This window comes from Heptranchias perlo, chromosome 8 (genome assembly GCF_035084215.1).
Source record: "Heptranchias perlo isolate sHepPer1 chromosome 8, sHepPer1.hap1, whole genome shotgun sequence".
NCBI lineage: Eukaryota > Metazoa > Chordata > Chondrichthyes > Hexanchiformes > Hexanchidae > Heptranchias > Heptranchias perlo.
Genome location: NC_090332.1, coordinates 7,892,252 through 7,917,706, shown reverse-complemented (window position 1 = coordinate 7,917,706; position 25,455 = coordinate 7,892,252). Strand labels below are relative to the sequence as shown.

The 25,455-nt window shown below is 43.0% G+C and overlaps 2 protein-coding genes across 5 annotated transcripts in view; one reads left to right on the top strand and one right to left on the bottom strand.

Moving 5' to 3' along the window:
- Positions 1–11,254, bottom strand: part of LOC137324377 (endoplasmic reticulum membrane-associated RNA degradation protein-like) — a 27,428-nt gene extending 16,174 nt beyond the window's left edge. Inside the window, exons 1-9 of one of the 3 annotated variants that reach the window (XM_067988598.1) lie at positions 10,459–11,254; positions 8,882–9,072; positions 8,643–8,785; positions 6,275–6,376; positions 4,915–5,004; positions 4,554–4,651; positions 3,444–3,580; positions 2,514–2,628; positions 1,077–1,179 (exon numbers count right to left, since the gene is read on the bottom strand). In XM_067988598.1, coding sequence (XP_067844699.1) covers positions 1,077–1,179; positions 2,514–2,628; positions 3,444–3,580; positions 4,554–4,651; positions 4,915–5,004; positions 6,275–6,376; positions 8,643–8,785; positions 8,882–9,050 — 957 coding nt within the window. In that variant the 5' untranslated portion in view covers positions 9,051–9,072; positions 10,459–11,254. Of the gene's footprint in view, positions 1–1,076; positions 1,180–2,513; positions 2,629–3,443; positions 3,581–4,553; positions 4,652–4,914; positions 5,005–6,274; positions 6,377–8,642; positions 8,786–8,881; positions 9,073–9,992; positions 10,116–10,458 lie in introns of those variants that run through there. The other 2 variants (XM_067988596.1, XM_067988597.1) reach the window with 2 other exon arrangements.
- Positions 10,652–25,455, top strand: LOC137324378 (dynein light chain Tctex-type protein 2-like). 2 transcript variants are annotated; one of them, XM_067988599.1, is made up of 4 exons: positions 10,652–11,160; positions 15,659–15,877; positions 18,019–18,177; positions 25,086–25,455. In XM_067988599.1, exons 1-4 carry the CDS (start codon positions 10,951–10,953, stop codon positions 25,194–25,196), a joined length of 699 nt encoding a protein of 232 aa, XP_067844700.1. In that variant the 5' UTR covers positions 10,652–10,950; the 3' UTR covers positions 25,197–25,455. The 2 variants fall into 2 exon arrangements, with proteins under 2 accessions (XP_067844700.1, XP_067844701.1); XM_067988600.1 differs by lacking the exon at positions 18,019–18,177.

Below are 25,455 nucleotides of genomic sequence, written 5' to 3'. Positions count from 1 at the left end.
GGCTGCCCGAAAATGGTGCTTTATATCCGAGCATCATCATCCTTCGCAAAATTTACACACGCAAAGAAAAAACATCTCAAGCATGGTTAAACCAAATCAAAAAAATTAATGGAAGTTAACAGAGGGGAGAAAAAGGGCACAAGGCTGGTACTAAACACTGCAGTTTTCAGTTGATTTCAGATATCATTGTCCAAGCTGCAACTGATTTGGGCCTCCATTTAGTTGGTTACTCGAAGAAACAACAGGGGCGAAATTGGACACGGGCAGGTACACGAAACAGGCGGAATCGCGATACTCAGTAATATTGAAGTCAATGGGACCGAATATTGCGTGTAAAACAGGCCACAGATGTTATACTGCCTGTTTTGCATCGCCGCCCACCTCCAAGTTTACCCCCAGCATTTTCCAGCTGAGCCACAGGTTTATATTATTGCACCGCACATAGTTTGAGGACTTAACATGAGTTCAAGGCCCACAGTGCAGGTTAGCACCGAGGTTCTTCGGAGTAAAAAAAATAAAAAAATAAGGTGAATCAGGAATTAGTGGTTAGGTGATGTCAAGTTTAGGTTGTAAAAGTCTGGAGATTGCAGGAGGTAAGGAGTTTCACAGTTTTGAAGTCATTGGAGGGATTGAATAAAAGTAGGAGACGGTGTAATGAATCTTGATTTCAGTACAATGAGGATACAGGGAGCAGGAAAAGCATGTCCTATCACCAGCACTCTGCTCTTTCACTAGTGGAATTCTGCATTTTGGAAGATTTGACACAGTGGAATTAATTTGAAGTTGACATAACGTAGCCCTTCCGACGATTTTGTTACCCTTTCGTGTCTCCCGTGGAGTGATGGGCAATATATGAGGTGGGAGGGTGGAGGGGTCCAGGGGCTCCTGTGCCATATTAAAGAAAGAGCATGCATTTATATAGCACCTGATCACATCCTCAGGACATCCCAACACACGTCGCAACCAATGCATTAGTCTTGAAGTGCTCTCACTCTCGTTATGGTAGGCAGACTTGCTAGGACAATCTGAAGTTAAGCAGATTTTCCCTTTAGTGTCGCAGGTCTGAATGTATTTACCTCTGCAGTCAGCAGCCTATTGGGACAGTCATTAACTGTTGTAAAAAATTTTCGGAGTCCCATCTCTAGCTGAGGTAGTAGAAGTATTACACAGTCCGCATACCTGTGGGAAAAAAGATTCATATCACCATTCTTTGAAGAAAGTTTCAACTGAGTAACATCCTGGCAGTAAGACAAGGCTGGAGTACGAGCAGTGTTAGTGAAATTTTTGCTGCTTATTTATTAACTTTCCCCAAACCTGGAGTTCTATTGGTGCTTTCAAAGTTAAAAATCGAAGCAAAAATGGTTAAAAACTCAGAAGGAAACGTGAGGATTTTCCCTTTGTTCAGGTGTTCATGGTTGTGAAGCAGCAGGTGGGATGCACCATCAGAGGGTGAGGTTGAGGCAGATTCAATCATGGACTTCAAAAGGGAACTGGATAATTACTTGAAAGGAAAAAATTTGCAGGGCTACAGGGATAGGGCGGGAGAATGGAACTAGCTGGATTGCTCTTGCATAGAGCCGGCACGGACTCGATGGGCCGAATGGCCTCCTTCCGTGCTGTAATCTTTCTATGATTCTATGACCTAGTTTAGATTCAAATTATCCCACTGATGGACCAATGTAGAGCTCTTGGAGGTTTATTCATCTCCTGGCTCACTGACGTTAGCGACTAAGTCAGCGTGTGTATAAAGTGGGAAAACTTGCTCTGAGTTTATTGCTAATGTTAAACAATGGAGAAAAACTTACCTCTTGCTGTAAATACAGTATATAAATTAAGCCAAAGAACTTCTGCCTATTTCTTCACCCTTTCTCACTTTATTTGTGCAGGTTTTTTTAAATTGGCGTTACTGAATTAGACTCTGCACATTTTTCTATCCCACAGTGCTTCATCTGGCTTTATATCGTTGGAACCAACAGTCAGAAACCCTATCAATGTCTTATTTATAGCAGTAAATGGGAGCCAAACAAATGCAGCTTTTGACTCCTGTTTCTCACTGTAAATGATATGAATTAAGAAAACAAATAAAAACTTGCATTTATATAGCACCTTCCACAACCTCAGGACGTCCCAAAACACTTCAAAAGTACTTCATTAGCTGTAAAGTGTAACCACTGTTGTAATGTAGGGAGCACAACACCTAATTTGTGCACAGCAAGGTCCCACAAACAGCAATGTGATAACGACCAGATAATCAGTTTTTTTTTTAGTGATGTTGGTTGAAGGATAAATATTGTCCGGGACAATGGGAAGAACTCCCCTGCTTTTACTCGAAATAGATTTTTACTTCCACCTGAGAGGGCAGGTGAAGCCTCGGTTTAACGTCTCATCTGAAAGACGGCACCTCTGACAGTGCAGCACTCCCTCATAAATGCAAGTCTTTCTTTTTTACTTCCTTATAAAGACACAATCCTCAGACTCAATAAGCAATGCCATGATATATATATGAATCTTACCGCTGATTTTTGTAAGCTGCTAGTGCCTCCCTCCAGTAAGGCAGCATAATCTCAACTACAAAATCAGATTTCCCAATAAAATCTTCTGCTACAGCAACAGCTTCCTCATTAATATCTGCTTAAAAAAAAAGCACATGAGCATTATATGTTCAGGATTGGTATAAACTCAGTGTACTATTTGATTTTCATTAGACCCCTCTTTTTGCTGCCAGTTGCTGATTTGATGCCATGATCTTAAAAAAAAATACACCCTCTTCCTGTGACTGGAGGACGTTACAGTAAAATGTGGTAGCTGTTGAGCACAGTGGTTAGGAAAAACTGGCAAAAAGGGGGAGATGAGGAGAATATTTTTTTTAAACTCAGCAAGTCGTTATGACCTGGAATGCACTGCCTGAAAGGACAGTGGAAGCAGATTCAATAGTAACTTTCAAAAGGGGATTGGATAAATACTTGAAAAGGAAAATTTTACAGGGCTACAGGACAGCAGGGGAGTGGGACTAATTGCAATAGTTCTTTCAAAAGAGCCGGCACAGGCATGATGGGCCAAATGGCCTCCTCTGTGTTGTAAGATTCTACGAGTAACTAAAAGTTAGTCGCATGACTATTAACAAATTGGAAACTATCATGTATATGCCACCTCCTGAAGGGTTGACTCCTTCATGGTGTACCACAGGTACCTGTCCTTTGGTACTGCCACCAATTGGCCATTCTTCACTGAATATTGATCGGGAACAGCAATCCTAGCCCAGTTTTTTATCCCCCTCCCTAATCAGAGGGCACTGAAGCCGAATGTAGCAGCAGGGATCGTCTAACTTGGCACATGCTTGGGATCAGAGTGGAGAGCTTTCTAGCTCAGACGCTCCTTCCCTTAACCAGCTGAGACAGTAAGAGTTCTACAATTAATTTCCAGCTTCATTTTGCGCGACTCACCAGGGAAGACGGCAAGATCTTCCAGCTGTGTCAATCTGAAATAAGGTCGATGGAGGAGCGTGGACGTTATCTGAGGCAGGGCATCCCTCAGTATCTGCCCTAAACCAGCTGTTAGCAACAGCAGCATGGAGCTGTACCTAGGAATAATTAAATAGCAATGAAAAAACATATGAATAATGTGCTTCAAAAAAAGTTGTAACAGTGAAAAACAAAAATGCTAGGATACAGAGTGGTTTCATCAGCATCTGAAAAAAGACAGACTGACATAAAAACAGAAAATGCTGGAAACACTCAATAGGTAAGGCAGGATCTGTGGAGAGAAAAGCTGTTAACGTTTCAGTTCGATGAACATTGGTCAGAAATGGAAGATGTTAGAAATTCGACAGTTTTTAAGCAAGTGCAGAGCCAGGGAAAAAGTGGGGGAGGGGAGGAAAGAACAAAAGGAAAGGTCTGTGATTGGGTGAAGAGCAGGAGTGATTAGGTGACAAAAAAGGGATGATGGTGCAAGGCAAAAGGAGGGCAGTAATGGGACCCCCATATCTGAAACTTCCTCCAGTCCCATATCCCCTCCTTCCCTTCGCCCCATCATTGGTGGCAGAGCAGTCAATCCCTCAGACCTACTCTTTGGAACTTCATGTCAATTGTATTCATGTGATTTATATCAATTAAGTGTTAATTGTATTCAGGTGGTGCATATCAATTGGAGACTCTCTTCTACCCATTTATATGAAAGCTTAACTAGGGTGTTGGGAGCGTGGATCTCGGTGAATAAAGGCTTGGAAGCAACTGAGGCCGTATTCTATCTTCACCACCAGGCTATCCAGTTGTAACACTTCAGCCCTAAACTTCACCTTTAAAAACCTCCGAAAGACCCATCTCTTTGCCTCAGCTTTCAGTCAACCCTCCTCAACCATCATACCTTCTAGTTTGCCGTTTTGTTTACCGTGGACCTATTTGGGAAACGCCCCGAGATATTTTCTTACATCACAGGTGCTGTATAAATGCGAGTTGTTGTAATGTTTCTTTTTGCATTTTTTTTTACTAAATGGACACTGCAAAATCATCATAAATGGAAGGCGTGCAAAGCTGACTTTTGAACCAAACGCTTACATAGGAGGGATCTCTGAAGGAGCTGCAAATCCATGCCACAAGATGTTGCGGAGATTTAAGCTTCGTGGTGACCCCAAGAACACTCGCAGAACGTTCATCTGTGTTTCGGCAACAACACATACAGAATTAATTTACTATAATGTGACCCAATACACACATCACAGAGCACCAGAGTCATGGGGGCATCATTTAGACAAATTTAATACAGGAGACAAGACAAATGTTGGCAGTGACCTGTTAATAAAATACTTGGGATGAAGACCGATGAAGTCAGAAACATTCCATCCCCAATTCGTTAACCAACAAGCACAGCAATAAAATAAGGCTAAAAGAAAAAAGTCGGAAAAAAATAAATTCTTACCACGCTCTGTCCAAACACTGTAGCTAGTTCTTGTGAGGCCAACAGGTCTCTCAGGAGAAAAGGGCAGTCTTTGCCAATCATGAGGAATACCTAACATACAGGAAAATCATCTGAATATCAATGTCCACGATTGGAATACACACTTATCTGGAAATTATCTATAGTTGAATTTCTTTATTTTTTAAGTTGCGTTGACCCAAGTGGCAGATGACCATGAGTTTCTTCATTCTTAAAACTCATGATCCCAAGTAATATTGTCTCACAAGTTGGACTCTTCAGTTCTTCAATTCTCTCACACCTCTTCCTCAAGGCTCGTCAGTCCAAACGATGACAAGAGCTCACATCATGTCTTTGCACAATGTTGACACACAGGAAGCAAACTGTTAAGTGACTGTTGGTGTTACAAACAGGAGGAATTGACATATGCCTCAATGTGAGGCACTTTATCCCCCAGTCACTTAAAAGAACATTTCCTTACCGTTTACTGTACTATTCATGGCCCTTTTTTTTGGGGGGGGGGGGGAAAGAGAGAAGAAAATTGTTTATCAAACTTTCATGTCAGGTTCCGTGTCCTGTGCATGAAGAGTTACATAATTAGAAAGCATGTCTTCTGGACAAAAAAAAGACAATAGAGAAAGTGTAGAAAGTGCCTCTCCACCCCCATCTCGAGCACTATACCACTGGAGGGAGGAGGGAGCACTGTGGCCTTGGAGGGAGTACAAACAAGAGCAACTACGTTGATATGTGGAATTGTGCAAGGGTACTAGGGATGTTTGCGTTGGAAAAAAACAGCCAGCTTGGAAGTGACCTTACTGAGATATTTAAGGTCTTCAAAAGGAATAGATAAATTGGATTCTACAATAATGTTCACTGTTAGCACAAGCTCTAGGATTTGGGGACATGGTTTCAAACTCACGAGAAAAGTTGAATAAATAATTTCTGCACACAGGTGATAAACATGTGGAATAGGAAATGTAGGGAGAGAAAGATATTATAAATTTGAAGCTGTTGATGAATACATTTTTAGCAGATTGTGCTATTGAAAGGTAGGGTATGAGAGATAAATTAGGGTATGAATTTTGATCATTGGAACTGCCGCAATGGATGGAGATGGTAGTTCCCACTTCTGTGCAATCCTATGTTACTTAAGAAAAGTTGAGCCTATATGGGGAGGGAGGAAGGAGTTAGCTTAAGTATATCTACTGGTGCATCATGGATAATCATGGCCTCTTAGAGACTGCTTCTTTTTTTATATATAAAGCCGGGAAGGAACGTCCTAAAGTATTTCCTGTCATCCCTCAACGTGAGCAGCACAGAAAAACAACTTAAAAAAAAGTCGGCAAGTTGTTATTATACTTACATCGCCCAAAGCTCGTTCTAGACAAGCTGTTAACTTCATCAGGCTGAGAGCTATGGCTGTGTGTTGTGAACTCCTGATGGCCTCAAACGCTTCAAGAAACAACTAGAAACCATGCAGAAACATAGGTCGTTTTGATGGGCTGTTTGTCATTATGCAGCAGTACATACGTGAAATAGCAAGGGTACAATACAGGGTGCAGGAACAACAACAACTTGCATTTATCTGGCGCCTCTAACGTAAAACGTCCCAAGGCACTTCACAGGAGCGTTATCAAACAAAATTTGACACCGAGCCACATAAGGAGGTATTAGGGCAGATGACCAAAAGCTTGGACAAAAAGGTAGGTTTTAAGGAGCATCTTCAAGGAGGCGAGAGGTGGAGAGGTTTAGGGCGGAAATTCCAGAGCTTAGGGCCTAGGCAGCTGAAGGCACGGCCGCCAATTGTGGAGCGATTAAAATCGGGGATGTGCAAGAGGCAAGAATTGGAGGAGCGCAGAGATCACGGAGGGTTGTAGGAGGTTACAGAGATAGGGAGGGGCGAGGCCATGGAGGGGTTTGAAAACAAGGATGAGAATTTTTTAAAAAGTGTTCCCGGACAACTTATGCTACATATAAAAGATATTCCAATATAAAAACATTTACTCAATTGATGGGCAGCTCAATAGAAACCCCTTTGCTGGATGTTAGGCTTTTGGACATTTTCACACAAATTACTCAAATCAAATTTACAAAAAAGCTCAATTTTCTTCTGGCAAATATAATGTCCATTCTATCAACTATTGGGCCTCTCTTTTTGTCAATAACTGGCCAGATCTTCCTACTTCAAGAAGGGCATCACAAGCAAAATCTTCAAGTTTGCAGATGATACCAAAAACGGCAGAGCAAATAATAAGGAAAAACTTAAACAGATTAGAAGGATTTAGATCACTCAGTAGCTGGGCCAATAGATGGCAGATGCAGTTCAATTTAGATAAGTGAAAACTAATTGGAATGGGAACAAGGAATCAAAAGAGGAACTATGAATTAAATAGAACAATGGTACAGCACGCTGGTATAACAAAGAGATCTAGGGATTCTAATAATGGATCAAATTAATGAAACTGCCAACTAGTGTTTAGCTTCAGTTGAAAGAAAAGGCAAATGAGATACTGGGTTGCATTAGCAGAGGGATTGATTACAAATCAAAACAGATTGTATTATTGCTGTAGAAGGCACTGTCAGTTCCAGTTACCTAAATTGCCTTTTGAGAGGGTACAAAAATGAGGGAATTTAAGGAAACTGTTTTTTCCCCCTCTTCCAGCTGTGCCCCCTTTCTCTTCCTCTCCCCCCCCCCCCCCACCTTCCCGGCTGCAATCTGGCCCTTGCCACCTTATGATTCCCTCCTTTAACTGCTACATCATTGAAAACTCATTTCTTCCAGAAAGGGGCTCTCTCCTAATCGCGGGAGCGGCGATATTCATGAAGCTGCTCCTCCAGAACCCTCACCAATGTGTACCTTTCGCCAGCAAGGGGGCTGGGGAGGGAGGGAGAGAGAGAGAAATACAGGCTGTTACTGCCAAGGTCACCAGAATGAGGGAAATGCATGGATAGTAGGATTGGATGTCCCTGAAGGCATTCACTGCCTGCATGTCTTGGCCGTGGGTGCATCTTGCCATCAACATCTTCTGCAAAATCAAATTGGCATCATGGTAGGTCTGCTCCTGGGCCTGACGAAAGCCATAGTATGCAAGTCCAGGATTCGTAGGATCACCGGGGAAGGTCTCCACCAGCTTGCCTACGTTCAGAGTCCTGGTGCGTTCCCGCCAAACAAGCATGAAGTGTCTTCCGGTTCACTTAAAGCTTACCAAGACCGATGGGCATCACAAAACGCCTGTTGTGCACTAAACTCGAGCTGGAAGATACTGGTTTCCGCAGAAAATAATTATTTTAGTTTGGATAGGTTGCATGGTACTTTGTTAATGGCACCCTCCCTTGAAAAAAAATTTGATGCCATTCAGGGAGTGGCTACCAGACTTCAAATCAGGCTCTCTCACTAATTTTTCTTCCTTCAACTGCACTTCATTTCTCATCAGCTTCTATCTTGTTGCCCAACTTATAACCCACTGTTAATCTTAGAGCAGTATCATTACCCACAGCTCATTAGACAAATTAAGTCATTTGACAACATGTAGTAGCTTCAACATGGCAAAGAAAGGATGGGGCAAGAAAAAAAAACCTCATATTGATATGTGTAAATAGTACAATACAAGCCAGGATAGCAAGATACAAGCCTATAAAGGGAAAGATTTACCTGTAAATACATTGTAGCTCAAGTAATGAGAAATGCCATATGTTTGCAAATAGTACAAAGTTAATTTGCTGAGTCATACCTCTGTATTGTTGGTCCATGTAAACCAAAGTCCATATTGGTCATCAAACTGCTTTGCACTGAATGACAGTAGATACGAATGGACAGTTTTACAAACTGGTCCCAGTAGCCTCACACTTTCTACATAGTCCAGATCTTGCTCTTCTGTAACAAGTGTTAGGATAGCATTATCACACCTGTCCCCACCTGTCTGTATAATGTACTGTCACAAAATAATTATTAAAACATGGAAGTAGCTACCTGCATCCAAAGTGCATAGATAAAATGTAATGGCCTCCCAGCAGACTTGCCCAGATACAGTCACAATGTGCTTAAGATCAGCACTATCCACCTTTTCAAGTCCAAGGTTGCAGACCATATGATGCACTTCTACAGAAAGGCAGGTGTTTATTGGCTCATATGTTGCCATTTAAAGCCAAATGAATACGATCCTAAAAAATAAATTAGATTAATTTATATTGAATTCTTTCTTTTAAAGGGTTAATACTCTACTTTTTGCTCTCCTAGACTTTTCAGTGCTTGCTCCTTCATATTTACTACTTCAACTGGGAAAGCAGAGCAATCTCACCCAAATTTACCCATGACCAGCATCAAGGTGTGGCTGGCAGGCAAGAGGCTTCTGTGCACAGGGTCGATTCCAACAGTTATTTTTCTCTTTTCTCCTGGGAGGTGCTGATTTGGGCTTGTACAGTTTCAACAACCGCTCTCTGGTACTTTACCCAAAAGGGCCATTCCTCTAATGAGTCCAATGAGTGTCAACTGCCTATTTGACTGGTGGGGAGGGGCAGGTGGTATCATAGCTGAGCTGAATTCCATCTTTAACTGACAGCCACACATATGCATTTCCAGCTGGCACATTAATGGAAAGGGATCAGGAACAGGACGCTTCCCATTACCAGTTCAGGGTCACAAGTTAAATCAATACAGATCAGGAGTTGAATGTGGGACCTTTCATAATAAGTATGGCTCGTTACCAGACAGTGCATTTGCTAACTGGGCCCTTAGGTGAATGCCTTTTTTCCCCCTCTTTAGAGCTGCAAAAAACACACCTAATGACAGTCAAGTTGGAATTTCAGCCAACCTCTGGTCAGTAATTCTATAGCTAGTTAACATAGTTTAATATGCAGCATTGAATACAAGTTTCCTTTTACATTTACACAAGATAGCAAGAGTTGGGGGGAAGACACTTCAGAAACTCAACTCTACAGAGCCACCTACTGCCAAGAGTCTGAAACAACAGACAATTGCCATAACAAAATTGAATGGAAAATGCTGACATAGCAATTTACAATGTTGACACAAAGTTGCTACCAAAAATCGAGAGTACAGTTGGTGGGTCGGAAGTGCACACCTTACACATTTTTAATACAGAAGCTGCAGTTGGCACTTGTGGGATTCTGCATTATAACTGGCACATTATCAAATGCGAATACTATAATTTATTCACACGCCATCAACTTGTATAATGAGTGTAAACAATTTTACAACACCAAGTTATAGTCCAACGATTTTATTGTTGGACTATAACTTGGTGTTGTAAAATTGTTTACAATTATTAACCCCAGTCCATCACCGGCATCTCCACATCATTGTATAATGAGACCAGAGGTCTCAAAAGCAAATGTTGTCTGGTGCAGCAAATAAAGTGAGCAAAAAAAAAAATCAAGATACTGGAAATCTGAAATTAAAAACAGAAAACCCTGGAAACAATTAAGCGGGTCGGGCAGCATCTGCGGAGAGAACCGACCAAAGCTTTGCGGCTATGGGCCCTTCTCAGAACTGGCTCAGCCTTGAAGGGTCCACACCGCGAAACATACCCCCTTGTCTGTTCTTCCGCCCTGACCCGCACCAGTGTTTGCAACGGTTTTGTTGCAGCAATTAAGGAGTGTCGGGAATCGATTTTTCCATTGACAGCGACCCGTCCATCATAAGAAGCCCGTGCGCGCCTTTGATCGACATGGGGCGGGGCACGTGACTGACGGGCGGGCGGCAGGTGGCGCCGCGCACGTGACTACTGGCCTTAGCCCACGTTATAACACCGGGCAGGGTCCACACGCGTAACGAAAGCAATAAATGCTGCGCCAAAAAAAAAGAGAGAGCAATTAAATAAAAAAAACCTGCTGAACAGCAGCTAAAAGGCATCACATTCCCTCAAGACTTGAGCGCTCGCGCCGACCCGTTCTTAACGGTCCGCGTCGCGAGCGGATGTCGTCGCTCGAATGACAGCGCGCGGCTCCCTTTCAAAAAAAAATAATTAACGGTCATTTAACGGACGGGCGGGCGTTTGTGAAGGGATTTTGTGTGACAAGATGGAGGAGGAGGAGGAGGAGACTGAGGCACTCGACGAAATGGGAGGAGAAGCGGACGATGACATGGACGAATTGAAGTCGAGCGTGCCCGTGGGCCGGATGGGTTTGCCCCTCCGTAAGAAGATAGCCAGAGCGTTCTCGGATCAAGGAGAGCTCCGTAGGGGGGCCCCTGGGCGGCAACGGAGGTCCAGTGTGTTCGAGGAGAACGCGGTACGTGGCTGGCTGGAGCAGTCAGGGTACATTGGGAGATATCTTCCCTCGGTGGCAACCTGCCTGGCGTTGCCAACTCTGGTTGGAGGCATTCCTGGAGGTCCCATCACGTGTCCTCCTGCCGCGTCCCGCCCCACACTCCTGCCATTGGTCGTTCGACATGCCCATCTTCGTGGTGCCCCGCCTTCCCACCCTCCCTGAATGATTCTTGACTGTCAATCAAACAGCCTTTTTCCCATCTCCCAAGATTTTTGCAACTCGTGAGACAAAGAAAAAACTTTTTTTTATTGCCCCTATGATTTTTCTCCTGGGTCAGTCTATTATTAGGAATATTGGAACTGAACCAGTAGCTCTTACAGCACGTCAGTGGACTCCAAACTGGAGGGCCATGAATCTGAAACCTTCTCTGATTCTGATCAGAGTTGTCCACATTCAATGAGAAGATTTCACCAGCTATTCGGCTGGAGCACCACTGATCAGGGACCACACACCGCCCTAACTGAAGGGGGAAAAAAATAGTCATGACCAGCACAGAAACAGGCCATTCGGCCCAACTGGTCCATGCCGGTGTTTATGCTCCGCACAAGCCTGGGTTGCAGCTGTGTCCTGGAAATTAGTCTTTCATTCCTGGAAACTCCAGGGCAACCCTGGAGGGTTGGTAACCCTAAACCTGAGGGGGATTTTATAAAGGGTGCAAACTTACCCGAGTGTTAATAAAGTCTTGGATTGGTGGAGCCAAATTATCATGAAGAACGGGGCGGGGGCCTGCCTGACACCATGAGATGCATTTGTCCAGCTTTCTACATGCCGATGAGTTTAAATAAGTGCTCTATAAGAATAAGTGCCTTGTAAAGTTCAATGAAACCTCCTCAGGACAGCCCGAAATTCGGTTTCTCCTGTGTCATTGGAGGTTTAGGGTTGCTAGTCAAATCTTGAGGCTATCTTTTGCTTTCTCATTTTGTCGTTCAATTGGTACTATTTATTCTCAGGGAAGATGTTTATATTCTCCCCAGAATTGTAATATGAGTTCTTTGCAAATCATTGTATTTAATACTATTATGTTTCTAACACACTTAACATTTAAAATCTGTCTACACTATTATATGTATACTTGGCAACTTACCAACAAGTTCGGATATAATTGCCAAGTGTGAGCTCATGGATTTTTTAATCGCGAAGATCAAAATCATCTGTTCAACTCCCTCCGCTGTTCTTTCCCTTCCCTTTGCCCACCAAGCCAAACCTTCCTCACCTCATCACCCTCGTATCCTGCCACAAAACCCCCATCTCTATAGGTTCTCTCCTATTTTCCCCATCCACTTTCCAAGCTCACCTTGACATGAGACCTACCTCCTGGTTCCTGGACCCCATTCCCACTAAACACATGACCACCAAATGTCCCTTCCTGGTCCCCATGCTAGCTGACTTTGTAAATAGTTCCCAATCCTCAGGCACTGCCCCTGTCCCTTTCAAAAACACCTTCCTCAAAAAAAACACTCTCCTAAAAAAAAACTACTTTCGACCCTCCCACCCCCTCACTAGCATACTGGATAGGGGAATGTCCTATCCATGTTGTCCATGGACTTTCAGAACGCATTTGATAAGATTCCGCATAAGAAATTATTAGCAAAAATGAACGCATGCAGAACTGGGAGATAACCTTGGGACAAGGGTTGATAATTGGTTGGGTGGTAGAAGTCAGAGAGTAGGGATAAAGGGTAAGTACCATGATTGGCGTGATGTGACAAGTGGTGTTTTCCCCAGGGATCTATACTGGGGCCTCAGCTTTTCAACACGTATATAAATGGATAGAGAGTAGCATATCTAAGTTTGTAAATGACACTAAGTTTGGAGGCACAGTAAGTTGTGTAGATGGGAGTAGAAAGTTACAAAGGGACATGAAGGCCTAGAAATTCGAGCATGACCTAAAACGGGGCGCAGGGAATGATCCCCGCGCCTGAATAGATAGGCCCGAAGTGCGACTGATATTGGGCCTCGTTATCATCGAACCGGCGGATACCTAATGGGCATCGCCAGGAAGCTCACTAGCGAAGAGAACTTGAAGATGGGACTGCTGCAATGCTAGCAGCGGCCCTCAGGTAAGTTGTTAAATACAACCCGGAGGAGGGGTGACCGGTGGGAGAACGAGTCGGGAGGGTGGACCAAAATCGGGGGGAGGGTTAGCGGTCAGCGGCAATCGGGGAGGACAGAAGAAGGGATCGAGGTGGGCAGAGGCCGGGATCGGGGGGGCGGGTAGCAGCGATGATTGTGGTGGGGGGGTGCTGGGTGGTGGCCGGCAGCGATCCATGTGGTTTTAATGTGGGGTTTTGTGGGGGGGGGCATTCCTGCTGCTTCCTGCCCGCTATATTGGAGGTTCAGGAAGCGATTTAGCGCCCGAAAAACAGACATTGCATGGTCAGATTTCTAGGCCAAACAGACTAAGGGAGTTGGCAAAACTATGGCAGATGGAGTTCAATGTGGGCAAATGTGAGGTCATCCACTTTGGATCCAGGAAAGATAATTCGGAATATTTTCTTAATGGTGAGAGACTACGAGGAGCAAAGGGATTTAGGGGGTCCATATGCACAGATCACTAAAAGCTAGTGCACAGGGACAAAAATCAATCAAAAAGCCAATGGAATGGCTTTTATCTCAAGGGGGTTGGAATACAAAAGTGAGGAAGTGATAGATTAGTTGTACAGAGACTTAATCCAACCCCATCTGGAATACTGGTTCACTTTTAGGAACTGAACCTCAGGATAGATATATTGGCCTTGGAGGGGGTACAGTGCTGATTCACCAGAATGATACCAGGGCTTAAGGAGTTCATAGTAGTATAGCACAGGAGGCCATTCGGCCCATCGTGCCTGCGCCGGCTCTTTGGTAGACCTAGCCAATTAATCCAACTCCCCTGCTCTTTCCCCATAGCCCTGTAAATTCTTACCTTCAAGTATTTATTCTTTCCCTTTTGGAAGTTATTATTGAATCTGCTTCCACCACCCTTTCAGGCAGTGCATTCCAGATCATAACAACTTGGTGCGTAAAAAAAATGTTTCCTCTTGTCGCCTCTGGTTCTTTTGCCAATCACCTTAAATCTGTTTTCTCTGGTACCGACCCTTCTGCCGCTGGAAACAGTTTCTCCTTATTTGCAGTCAAAACTGTTCATGATTTTGAACACCTCTATCAAATCTCTTAACTTTCTCTGCTCTAAGGAGAACAACCCCAGCTTCTCCAGTCTCTGCACATAACTGAAGTCCCTTATCCCTGGTACCATTCTAGTAAATCTCTTCTGCACCCTCTCTAAGGCCTTGACATCCTTCCTAAAGTGTGGGGTCCAGAATTGTGTACTATACTCCTGCTGAGGCCTAACCAGCGTTTTATAGAGGTTAAATTATGAGGACAGGTTGTATAAACTTGGTTCATATTCCCTTGCGTAGAAGTGTTACCGGGCCCAGCAAGGAGTCCTTGGGCCTCCCCAGCCTGGCCTCTACCAAATTCATGGCAACATGTGACTTCATTATCAGTAGTTTAAACTGTATTGGCCTTTTAAGAGGTGTACTTTTGATTCAAAGTACTTTTGATTCAAAGTTCTTTATATAGTATGAAAGAAGCTATAGTCACAAAAACACCTGTTGCCATTTTTAAAAAAAATAGGTCCGCACTGCCAGGCGATGCTTGAACAGCTTTATGACATCAAGGCGGGGAGCATCCCAGAGCACCTTTGTTAAAAGCAGTGGGACTAGTGATTTTGGACTGGCGAATCTGAGCCTCCCAAAGCTGGGAAACATACTATTGGCTAATAGAAACCGATAACTTTTCATTTAGATTTGAGCTCTGAAATTCCACAGAGGTAGCTCCGGCAAGAGACCAGTCGAACCCCCCCCCCCCCCCCAACCCAACTAAGACTTGATATTGTGGGTCACTAGTTGTTTTGGGAGGTTTTGCTAGTCTTCTGCCAGAGTTATGGTGTGAGGCCAGGAGACCCCACTATAGAATTTTTTTACAAAAGAGGCAGTGAATATTTTTATGAACATGACTTTTTTTCAATGTACAACACAGATGAGCGTTGAATTTTAAAAGTACATCCCATAGACTTACCTTTCCCTTTAATCACTACACAGACTTTTATATTCTTATTTGCCCCTGCCAGTTAAACTAGTAATAGTTCTGGTTAAAAATCATGTTTGTGAAGCAGCTACATCAGTCTGAAATGTTCCATAAACCTATCTTTTTTTGTTAGAATATGTTTTTAAAATAAGCATGAATGCGATACTGAACATGTTACTTATGACCTTGTATGTCTTTTTTTCTACTAGGCTGTTTCTGATGTGCTGTCTAGTCAACTTTTCTTATCTCCAAAGGAATGGACTATAAATTATCAAGCATTTTCAGCACAAAAATTTTAGATAAATAATAAAAAAAAAAGTAAATGGCATACAGTATGCAGAATATTATATTGGAAAAAGGAATAAATTATTAACTTTCTTTCTGAGTGTAGTTTCATGAGATCCTAAAGGAAAGACTACACGATACCATCCTTCAAGTTGTGCATGCAGACAAGAGTGAACTGGAAGAAGAGGACGATGATGTTTTCGAAGAACCTTTAACGTGGAAACCTAGCCTGGTGAAACAAAAAATGGCTAATACCTATAAAATGGTTCCAGATAAGGAATTTGATTTTGCTGCAGTCGCAAAAAGGATAGATGAGCTTTTAGAGGTAATATACAATGCAGCATAGTTGTTTTTTTTTTAAAGTATGACATTTTATAAAAGCTATTTTACTGGTGGCAGAATGTTAATATTTTTGTGTTTTGCAAGATCTGTTCTCATGATTGTCTCAAGAATAGGACATATGAGGTATGAAGCTTTTTCTCATGGAGATTCCATAATGAGGCTAGAGGGTTAGCACAAGGTCTTCTACTAAACTCATGACATCACCATTTCACTACAAGCAATCATACATATATTACAACAGTTCAGTGTTCATTAACATAGGATTAAAATTATTTAAATTAGACCAACGAATATCCCAGGCATTGTTCACGGTAAGTTAGAGGGTGTACAGGGATGTGGAAGTGGAGGCGGGGTGTACATATTAGAGAAGGAACTTGGAAATAAGTTTGTAAAAGATCTCTGCAGAGATAGTGAAGTGAGTGGTTTTTGATTCCTGCAAAATAATGTGTTCCTTACTCGTAGATAGATAAACAAAAACCGCAGTTACTTAAAGAAACTTCCATGTAATAAGGGGCCTCACCTCTTCACTATCCATCTCTTTAGGGTATGGCTTTTTATTGTAAAGGGCAAGAAGTATATAAAACTTTCATTAAATTATTTGCATGTTTCCTTCTGTCCCAATATCTCTGCAACAGTTCTTAGTGTGTTTAAGTAGAATCTGCATTGGAATGTAATGTCTGGAACATCAATATGGTGAGCACAACGAAAGCTGCTCTCTATTGATCCTTCCACCATGCTTAAAACTAATGACTGTCATATAGCTGAGTAAACTTTGAGATTCAGAATGACAACTGCTGAACTGCATTAGCCGGAAGGCTGGGTATGAAAACATGCTCTCATACAGCCAGGGCGCAGTGCCTACCATGATTGGGTTGCAGAGAGGCAATCATCTGTTGTTGAAGCTCTGTACCTTCACCTGGTGGAATTACTGTTCAGTGAGGTATAGATTGTCTTTATGCTGTGGTCATGAAAATGATGGCAGTGCATCTGCATTATGTTGCTGAAGTGGGAGGAATTTGGTTATGCATTTAGCAACGCTGGATGCTAGGGATACCCATGAGTCCCTAATGTGTAATGCTTAAGCCATGGTGGGGAGGTTTGAAATCTCAAAGTTTGGTCTTGCAATACAATCGATTGCAGAGTGAACTGGCATAAAAAGACAGCCACTTTTTAAAAAAAAATTGATGATTGAGGCCTACTGGTGCTGTAACAAAGTACACAGCGAAATTCCTCCAACCCAGTCAAGGTGGCCTGACCCTGGGACTTCTGGCGGCGTCAAGGCTATTGGAAGTGTGCTGCCAGAAGTTCCATTCCACTCCAAACCTGCCCCACCGCAGCCTCCCCAAGAATTTACAAACATTCAAAATGACAGAAAAGAGGGAGGTGGAGAGCTTTAGGTAGGGAATTCCAGTGCTCGTGGTCTAGATGGCTGAAGACATGGCTGCAAATGGTGGGGCGAAGAGAGTGGCGAATGCACGAGTGGCCGGAGTTGGAGGAATGCAGAGTTCTCAGAGGGTTGTATGGCTGGAGAAGATTACAGAGATAGGGAAATACGAAGCCATGAAGGAATTTAAACACGGATGAGAATTTTTAATTTGAAGAACTGAGAACCATTGTGGCTTAGTGGACACAGTGGTGATGGGTGAGTGGGACTAGGTCTGGGATAGGATATGGGCAGCAGAGTTTTGGATGAACTGATGTTGGAAGATGGGAGGCCAGTCAGGAGAGCATGGGAATAGTGAAACATGTAACAGCTGTAAGCAGCCAATTGAATATAGTGAGCTATGTTGTTTTTTGCACAAAAATGGATGCGTCTAGTGACAATGTCATTGTCAATAGGAAGGGGCAGTGAAGCTCAGTTCATAACAGCTTGCTGAGCTGAAACGATGAGTGGAAGCACATTAAACCTCTTCCATTGTTAAAAAGATAATTCAATAAGCCTGCTTTCCACCAGTGGTGTCAATAGGAAAATACACCCTATAAAGTTTTGATAACACTGTTCACTGTATTTCACTTTGATAGCATAAGGAGAAAAGTAAACGTGCTTTCGTTTCAATTTACTAGAAAATGAAATTGTTTTGCTATTGCCTTTCAGCAATTCTAGTCTTATTTCTTTTTTTAAAGGATAAACTAAGAGATGCGGAATTTGATATTAACAATTGTAAGGCCCTGACTCTTTCCCTTTCTGATGACATAAGATCAATAGCAAAAGAATTGGCACCTGATCGATTTAAATTAATCGCTAGAGTTTTCTTTGGAGAATTGAAAAACCAAGGTTTAATAGTAAGTAAAAGTTTCCAGTTGATAATACTTAAAACACATTGATTTAAAAGTGAATAAACAACATATATCTCTGTGGATACAGTATATGGAGATGTCAGTGATGCAGTTTTATTAGAACATAAGAAATAGGAGCAGAAGTAGGCCATCCGGCCCCTCGAGCCTGCTCCGCTATTCAGCAAGATCATGGCTGATCTTCTACCTCAACGCCATTTTCCTACAATATCTCCATATCCCTTGATGCCTTTAATATCTAGAAATCTATCTATCTCTGTTTTGAATGTACTCAATGACTGAGCCTCTACAGCCCTCTGGGGTAGAGAATTCCAAAGATTCACCACCCTCTAAGTGAAGAAATTTCTCCTCATCGCAGTCCTAAATGGCCTACCCCTTATTCTGAGATCACCTCTCATTCTTCTAAACTGTAGAGAATACAGGCCTAGTCTACTCAATCTCTCCTCATACGATAATCCCGCCACCCCAGGTGCATTTGACCGGGTGTGGCACCAAGGAGCCCTGGTAAAATTGAAGTCAATGGGAATCAAGGGGAAAACTCTCCAGTGGCTGGAGTCATACCTAGCACAAAGGAAGATGGTAGTGGTTGTTGGAGGCCAATCATCTCAGCCCCAGGACACTGCTGCAGGAGTTCCTCAGGGCAGTATCATTGGCCCAACCATCTTCAGCTGCTTCATCAATGACCTTCCTTCCATCATAAGGTCAGAAATGGGGATGTTCGCTGATGATTGCACAGTGTTCAGTTCCATTCGCAACCCCTCAGATAATGAAGCAGTTCGTGCCCGCACGCAGCGAGACCTGGACAACATCCAGGCTTGGGTTCATAAGTGGCAAGTAACATTCGGGCCAGACAAGTGCCAGGCAATGACCATCTCCAACGAGAGAGTCTAACCACCTCCCCTTGACGTTCAATGGCATTACCATCACTGAATCCCCTACCATCAATATCCTGGGGGTCACCATTGACCAGAAACTTAACTGGACCAGCCACATAAATACTGTGGCTACAAGAGCAGGTCAGAGGCTGGGTATTCTGTGGCGAGTGACTCCCCTCCTGACCCCCCAAAGCCTTTCCACCATCTACAAGGCACAAGTCAGGAGTGTGATGGAATACTCTCCACTTGCCTGGATGAGTACAGCGCCAACAACACTCAAGAAGCTCGACACCATCCAGGACAAAGCAGCCCGCTTGATTGGTACCCCATCCACCACCCTAAATATTCACTCCTTTCACCATCGGCGCACCGTGGCTGCAATGTGTACCATCTACAGGATGCCAAGGCTTCTTCGACAGCACCTCCCAAACCCGCGACCTCTACCACCTACAAGGACAAGGGCAGCAGGCACATGGGAACAACACCATGTACACGTTCCCCTCCAAGTCACACACCATCCCGACTTGGAAATATATCGCCGTTCCTTCATCGTTGCTGGGTCAAAATCTTGGAACTCCCTACTTAACAGCACTGTGGGAGAACCTTCACCACACGGACTGCAGCGGTTCAAGAAGGTGGCTCACCACCACCTTCTCGAGGGCAATTAGGGATGGGCAATAAATGCTGGCCTTGCCAGCGACGCCCACATCCCATGAATGAATAATAAAAAAAGGTAAGGAGACCAAAATTGTACACAATACTCCAGGTGCGGTCTCACCAAGGCCCTACATAATTGCAGTAAGACATCTTTACTCCTGTACTCAAATCCTCTTGTAATAAAGGCCAACGTACCATTTGCCTTCCTAGTTGCTTGCTGCACCTGCATGTTACCTTTCAGTGACCCGTGTACAAGGACACCCAGGTCCCTTTGAACATCAACATTTCCCAATCTCTCACCATTTAAAAAATACTGTGCATTTCTGTTTTTCCTACCAAAGCAGATAACTTCACATTTTTCCTATAATATTCCATCTGCCATGTCCTTGCCCACTCGCTTAGCCTGTCTATATTCCCTTGAAGCCTCTTTGCATCCTCACAACTCTGATTCCAACCTAGTTTTGTGTCATCAGCAAACTTGGAAATTTATACATTTGGTCCCCTCATCCAAATCATTGATATAGATTATGAATAGATGGGGCCCAAGCACTGATCCCTGCGGTACCCCACTAGTCACAGTCTGCAAACCTGAAGAAGACCTGTTTTTGCTACTCTCTGTTTTCTGTCTGTTATCCAATTCTCGATCCATGCCAGTATATTACCCCCAATTCAATGTGCTCTAACTTTGTTCACCAATCTCCTGTGTGGGACTTTATCAAAAGCCTTCTGAAAATCCAAATACCACCACAGGCACTGGATCCCCCTTATCTATTCTACTAGTTACATCCTCAAAGAACTCCAATAGGTTTGTCAAACATGATTTCCTTTTCATAAATCCATGTTGACTGCCAGATCCTATTAATATTTTCTAAGTGTCCTATTATCACATCCTTTTTAATAGATTCTAGCATTTTCCCTATTACTGATGTCAGGCTAACAGGTCTGTAGTTCCTTGTTTTCTCTCTCCCTCCTTTCTTCAATAGTGGGGTTACATTTGCTACCCTCCAATCTGCAGGAACCATTCCAGAATTTTGAAAGATGACAACCAATGCATCCACTATCTCTATAGCCACCTCTTTCAAAACCCTGGGATGTAGATCATCAGATCCTTGGGATTTATCGACTTTCAGTCCCATTAATTTCTCTAGTACTGTTTTTTTTACTAATACTAATTTCTTAAGATCTGTTCTTTCATCACATGATGCTGGTTTGTCCATGTTTCATCACATATGGGTGACATTAAGCTGTACCTTTAAACACTAAAGACCATATTTTCCTCAATTTGCAAATAAATGGATAATTCCCCTATTTTCATAGATATTAACAAACCTCAATCAAAATGGAAGAAGTATGCAATTTTGGTGTGGATGAATTATTGCAATACAAATTTGATTGCAGAACAAAATAAAATTGGCCAATTATGAAACGCCTATAATAATAATCACACTACTCAAGCAACTAAATTGCTCCTTGACAAAAATTTCAATTTAGAGATACAGTTGTTCAGGCAACATTGGAAAACTCAATGGACCCCGAGATGTACATGAGTTAGTAGTTGCTAGAATCTGTTCCCCTGGTAATGTGCACAAGAGAAAAATTGGATCTGATGTATTTGAGTGTTTCCAATTAAGGAAAAAATGCATACAAAATTAAAATAGTATGTAAAATCAGATTTACATTCTAATGTCAATCAGAATGCTATTGTCATCTCTCAAGATCCCAATAATTCAATAATAAATTTATGCCACTACATATGCCTGTTTCTGTGCTTTAGACTTGATGTAACTAATCTATTTAATATTTGGGTACAGGACAGAAAAGGGAAATGTTTAATGTTTTATTGAAAATTAAAATGAGTTCTCACAGGTATAGTTTTAATAAAAATTAATACCGATATCTGGTCTGCCTTTCTGTACATTTACAAAAGAAAAAATGTAGTGGGGGTGAATTGGCCTAGCATTAGCGCAAAATGGGGGACAGCAAATTGGCAACCTGTATTACACCACGCTCGATTTTCTTTTCCATTGCGCCATCGCCCAAGACCAATTTCACCCCTAGTATGTTAAATTATTAGTGATAATTTCATTTCTGATCAACTCATTTTATTTCTCAATTCAATGTTTTTGCAAAGTTATGATGATGCACCTAAGTGCAGTTTCCTTATTACGAGTATTTGCCTTGAGTAGGAGAGAGACTGAAACACACAGGACACTGACTGTGCCAAGGGAGTCAGTGGCCCAGAAATTGGGCCATGTAGCACCCATTTTTCAGGTGCTACATGGCCTACTAAGGCCCCAAAATGGCTGTCAGGTAGCGCATCTACACTTCTGGCTGGAAGTGCGCCGACCACCACTTGTGGTAAAACAAGAGGCTTCCTTTACCCACGCCTGAATCAGGCATTAGGCTCTTTGCATATGTAAATAAGGGGCCTGATACCTGCTTGATGTCCCCGCTCCAACATTGGTTTTTCCTGAGACAGCGCCTCTGTGGAGTTGGGAAGGGCAGGAGTGCTCCTCTCAACCCCACAGTAAAGGACCTGATCGCCACTTCCGACCGCAGGCTCTATGACAATGAGGCCCGAAGCCCAATATGTTGGGAGCCTCGGACTTAAACATTCTGACACAGCGTACTTACCCTTCACCCCAGAGTACCCAAAATGGGTGCTCCCAAATTTCCAGGCCACTATTTTCAAAGAATGGACATAATAAAGGACAATTAACTGCTAATACAATGGACCTGCTGCACAGATGGTGCAACGTCCATCATTTGTACATATTGACAATATAAAATGAGACTTTTTTTGGAATTGCATTTCAATCTGATGGACACTGCCCATATATTGTATATGATACCAGCCTTATTGTACCTGAATAGGGTTGCATCTCAAAAGGCAGTTATTGTGTTTCCTTCGCAGTGGATTTCAGATTATCATTTACGGTTATTAATATTCTGCTAAAATATTTAATTTAAATGAAAACTACATCGTTTTTAAAATACTGTCTCCTTAAACCCCACCTCCCCTACCACTCCACGCTTACCTCCAACAACAATGCCAGGAGCTCATGGACATCTTTGTTACTAAGATTGAGACCATCCGTTCAACTGCCCCTGCTGCTCTCCCGCTGTAGCCCTGATCCCATGACTTAGTTTTTCTCCTATCTTCCTTCATACGGTCTCCAAGCTCATCTTGTCCATATGATCCTCCTCCTGCTATCCTTGACCCCATTCCCACTAAGCTACTGACCATCCAACTTCTCTTCCTGGCTCCCATGCTGACATTGTTAATGGTTCCCTTTCCTCAGGGACAGTCCCCCTCCCTTTCAAAGCCGCCGTCATCATTCCTCCTCAGCCCCACTGTCCTTGCAAATTAGCACCCCATCTCCAACCTCCCGATTCTCTCCAGAATCCTTCAACATACTGTTGCCTCCCAAACCCGTGCTCATCTTTACTGCAACTTCATGTCTGAATTTCTCCAATCAGGTTTCTGCCACAGCACTAAAATAGCCCTAATCAAAGTCATATCCTCTGTGACTGTGACCGTGGTGCATTTTTCCTCCTCGACCTCTCTGCAGCCTTTGACTTGGTCAATCACACCATCCTCCCTAACGCTTCTCTTCTGCACTCCAGCTCAGTTCAATGGGACAGGCTCTCGTACCTAATCCAGTAGTGGCCAGAATATCTCCATCTCTATCCACCCCCACACTGTTACCTCTGGAATTACCCCCCCCACCCCGACTCCCTCCTTCCTCATCTACATGCTGCCCACCTATGCCCCTGCCTCAGCCCATCTGCTACTGAAACCCTCTTTTTTTTTATTCGTTCATGGGATGTAGGCGTCGCTGGCAAGACCAGCATTTATTGCCCATCCCTAATTGCCCTTGAGAAGGTGGTGATGAGCCGCCTTCTTGAACTGCTGCGGTCTGTGGTGAAGGTTCTCCCATGGTGCTGTTAGGTTGGGAGTGCCAGGATTTTGACCCAGCGATGATGAAGGAACGGCAATATATTTCCAAGTCGGGATGGTGTGTGACTTGGAGGGGAACATGCAGGTGGTGTTGTTCCCATGTGCCTGCTGCCCTTGTCCTTGTAGGTGGTAGAGGTCGCGGGTTTGGGAGGAGCTGTTGAAGAAGCCTTGGCGAGTTGCTGCAGTGCATCCTGTAGTTGGTACACACTGCAGCCACGGTGTGCCGGTGGTGAAAGGAGTGAATATTTAGGGTGGTGGATGGGGTGCCAATCAAGTGGGCTGCTTTGTCCTGGATGGTGTTGAGCTTCTTGAGCGTTATTGGAGCTGCACTCATCCAGGCAAGTGAAGAGTATTCCATCACACTCCTGACTTGTGCCTTGTAGATGGTGGAAAGGCTTTGGGGAGTCAGGAGGTGAGTCACTCACTGCAGAACACCCAGTCTCTGACCTGTTCTTGTAGCCACAGTATTTATGTGGCTGATCCAGTTAAGGTTCTGGTCAATGGTGACCCCCAGGATGTTGATGGTGGGGGATTCGGTGATGATAATGCCGTTGAATGTCAAGTGGAGATGGTTAGACTCCATGCCATTGTCACCTCCAACTTTAACTATTCCAATGCTGTCGTGGCTGGCCTCCTATTCTCTACCCTCTGTAAACTTCAGCTCATCCAAAGCTCTTCTGCCCATGTATTATTCTACTTACCCATCACTTCTGTCCTTGCTGACCTACATTGGCTCCCAGTCCTTCAATATCTTCAATTATAAAATTCTCATCTTCACATTTAATTCTCTTCGTGGCCTTTCGCTTCTCTATCACTGTAACCTCCTCCAATCGTACAACCCCCCCAAACTCTCCGCTCCTCCGACTCTGGCCTCTTGTGAACCTCCCCTTCGCTGCACAGTTTGTGGCCGTGCGTTCAGCTATCCACGACTCATACTCTGCAATTTCCTTCCTAAAGCCCTCTGCCAACCATCTCCCTCTCTTTTAAGACTCTTTCTAAAACCCACTTGCTTGGCTGACCTTTTGGTTGCCCCTCCTAATCTCTCCTCCTTTGGCTTGGCATATTTTTTGTCTAATTATGCCTCTGTGAAGCCCTTTGGTACATTTTTCTACTCTAAAGGCACTATATAAATGCAAGTTCTTTATAACAATTCTACTTACAATAAGTAACTAGTCATTCTTTATAACTTTTTAAAAAGCGATGCTGAGTGTGAAACTCCCCTTTTAAGAATAACAGTTGTAAAAAATAAGTCGATTTATAAGGAAATTTAGTTCTAAAAAAAACTTGTTTTTTAGATAAATTCCTGACCTGATTTTTACATTGAAATAAGAGCACATAGTACATTGTTTTTGAAATGTTAGCGTTATATGTAAACCTGAACAGATTTTACTTTAATTCTATAGATTGCCAGCAAATTTCTCTGGGATCCAGAACATGACAGTTGGTGTGCAGGTCTCTTTCAAACCACTAGATTTTTTGTAGTTGGAACTGTGTATGCTGTATATTTTGAGTAGCAGTATTGTATTCAAATGTTTACCATTTATTTGAAAATTTAACAGAGCTGTTTAAAAAAGTGCATTGCATGTTGCTGTAGAAATTAAACCTAAAATTAACAATGTATGTATGCTTGGAGGATATTCAAAGAGGATTGTTTTAACTAAATTTAAAATGTCAATTGTACTTTTGAAAGGTTTTTTCTGATATTGAGTCTTAGCTATTTTGTGTTATAGTAACTATTTTGCAGTAGAAATAAATTTACAAAATTTGCAATCA

Coding starts and splice junctions, on each gene's coding strand:
- LOC137324378 (XM_067988599.1), top strand. CDS start 10,951: ATGGAGGAGGAGGAGGAGGAGACTGAGGCACTCGACGAAATGGGAGGA. Junction 15,878..18,018: donor GGATAGATGAGCTTTTAGAG/GTAATATACAAT, acceptor CTTTTTTTAAAG/GATAAACTAAGAGATGCGGA. Junction 18,178..25,085: donor TGAAAAACCAAGGTTTAATA/GTAAGTAAAAGT, acceptor TTAATTCTATAG/ATTGCCAGCAAATTTCTCTG.